The sequence below is a fragment of the Necator americanus genome, chromosome III (assembly GCF_031761385.1).
Source record: "Necator americanus strain Aroian chromosome III, whole genome shotgun sequence".
Classification (NCBI taxonomy): domain Eukaryota; kingdom Metazoa; phylum Nematoda; class Chromadorea; order Rhabditida; family Ancylostomatidae; genus Necator; species Necator americanus.
Window position 1 is genome coordinate 33726134 of NC_087373.1, and position 1977 is coordinate 33728110.

At 38.0% G+C, this 1977-nt stretch overlaps 1 protein-coding gene across 1 annotated transcript; it reads left to right on the forward strand.

The window, feature by feature from the left end:
* Positions 1-308: 308 nt before the first annotated feature.
* Positions 309-1144, forward strand: RB195_011824 (uncharacterized protein; the record flags this gene model as incomplete). The annotated part of the gene is made up of 2 exons (XM_064193406.1): positions 309-345; positions 975-1144. The coding sequence occupies 2 exons, from the start codon at positions 309-311 to the stop codon at positions 1142-1144; spliced, it is 207 nt and encodes a 68-aa protein (XP_064050989.1).
* Between the last annotated feature and the right edge of the window lie 833 nt (positions 1145-1977).

The following is a 1977-nucleotide window of genomic DNA, read 5'->3' on the forward strand; positions in this document are numbered from 1 at the left end:
ACAAAGATGGAAGTGCAGATATCATATTTCAACGCTTACCGTTACCGCTTTATTCATTTCAGATTTTATTTACGTGCCAGAAACTGTAAAATATGTAGTCAACGAGAAGAGTTGTGGAAATATCCGTTTTCATAATCTAGCAAAAGTCTTCTGGATTTGAATTCGTATGTTTGAAAGCAATGTCTCTTTTGCAATGTCATATTTTAGGAATGGACATATTGTATTGACGCGAGCAGTAGTAAGGAGAGTCATCGGCGCTCACGTTCTTTGCTGGGGAATGACAAAATACATGTGATGTGTTGCGGCAGATGCGTCGTGCTAACCTGGGCAAGACGTCCAGCGCGGGTTTGCGATTTACGTGATTTTCTTCGCTTGAAAATTAGGCAGTGAAATTCCCTGTAAAACAAGACTATTGACAAGCTGTTATGTTTACTTAATGCCGTACACAGGACTATCAGAAATTCGCTTAATCCTGGCTGCTTACCGTTGTGTCGCGTCCTCTAGGGAATTTGGCGAATCTAGACAAAGAATAGTCGCGATTCTAATATTTCTCTAACATTTGATGTCCTTCGTAGTAATGTAATGAATGTGTGCGTGTGGTAAAAAATGGTTAGTCAACCTTTTTTTACCAACCAGAAAGTATGCATTCCATTACTCTTAAAAAAAAATAGCACAGAGGAAGCAGTAGAAGCAGAAACAATTTCTGTTTGAGAAATGGAAATAGCCTGAGCTTGTAATCTTATCTCAGCTAAACTTAACTGATTAAGCTCTCAAAGGTTACCGTACTGAGAAATGAGTAAAACAGTGTCGCATTTAAAAGAAAGTTAATCTCATTTCAATGTCCGATGTTTTGGAATATGTAAACAATTTTAGTGTTTACGATGCATTAATTCTAAAGGTTCAAAAGAGCTTCAGTTGCAATAGTTTATTTTAAAAATTTCACTCCTCTCATAATCTTGTACTAGTATTTCCAGTGACACCTGCACTGCCGTTACGTGCATATCGTCTGTCTTCTCATCAATCATCAAGCAATTTGAGAATGCGTCAGAGAACCGACACACCGTCGGCAGAGATCACAAGGCGCGATTTAATACTTAGAAATGAATACCTAGTCCACATCAACCTAATCCTATGCCAACAGTAGAAACCAAATCTACCGTATATTGAACTCTTCTCTAAGGCTGCTTAATTTGCTGTACTGGTGTTGATTTTGTGACAAGCTGGACCAAGTTGAATAATTTCAAGTTATGTTCTGAGAACGTTATGTACAAGGGAAAACAACAACCAGAATTTCTTACACATTCATGACGTCTCCTCTGCTCTTTACTGAAGACAGCAAATAGAAACTTAGTGTCTGCTTAGTTCTTAGTATTTGTTGTAGAGCTCATGCGTTGAACGAAAACTAATCCTTATGCTGTAACACCTAAGAAATTCAGTTCTTTTCATTCTACTCACCACAAATGTGACAAAAAGATATTAGAAATCAGTGGTGTTAACGCAAATTTTCATCGTAATAAAGAGATCGTTGCTTGTTACGTCATAGTGACGTAAGCGCAACCGCGCCACTGTTGTGTTCGCTGAGTTCTCTTGCCCCTCTCCAATCATATACTACTTTACTGTTTCCGCTTCGAGTTTTTTTTTTAGTTTTTCAAAAGAGTCTAGTTGGAGACATAGGACTAACCTTATGCGAGTGCAGTGTAACGAATAGGTTGGAACTGTGCGAAGACGTGCTCAGATTATAATAGTTGAAACGCGAAAATTAAAATACGCAGGCAATCAATGTTTTCTGAAGAAATAGTCCGAATTACGTTCTTCAGTGGTCATGTTATTTTATATCCCTGACTAATAAACACTTACGTGATTGGATTAGGAAAGAAATTTTCGTAAACACTATTAGCTGATTGAGTTTATGGATCATGTGCAAACTTAGGCTGCCGCTGCGTCTTTCACCGTTGTTGGTTTTACGCAGAGCTATAC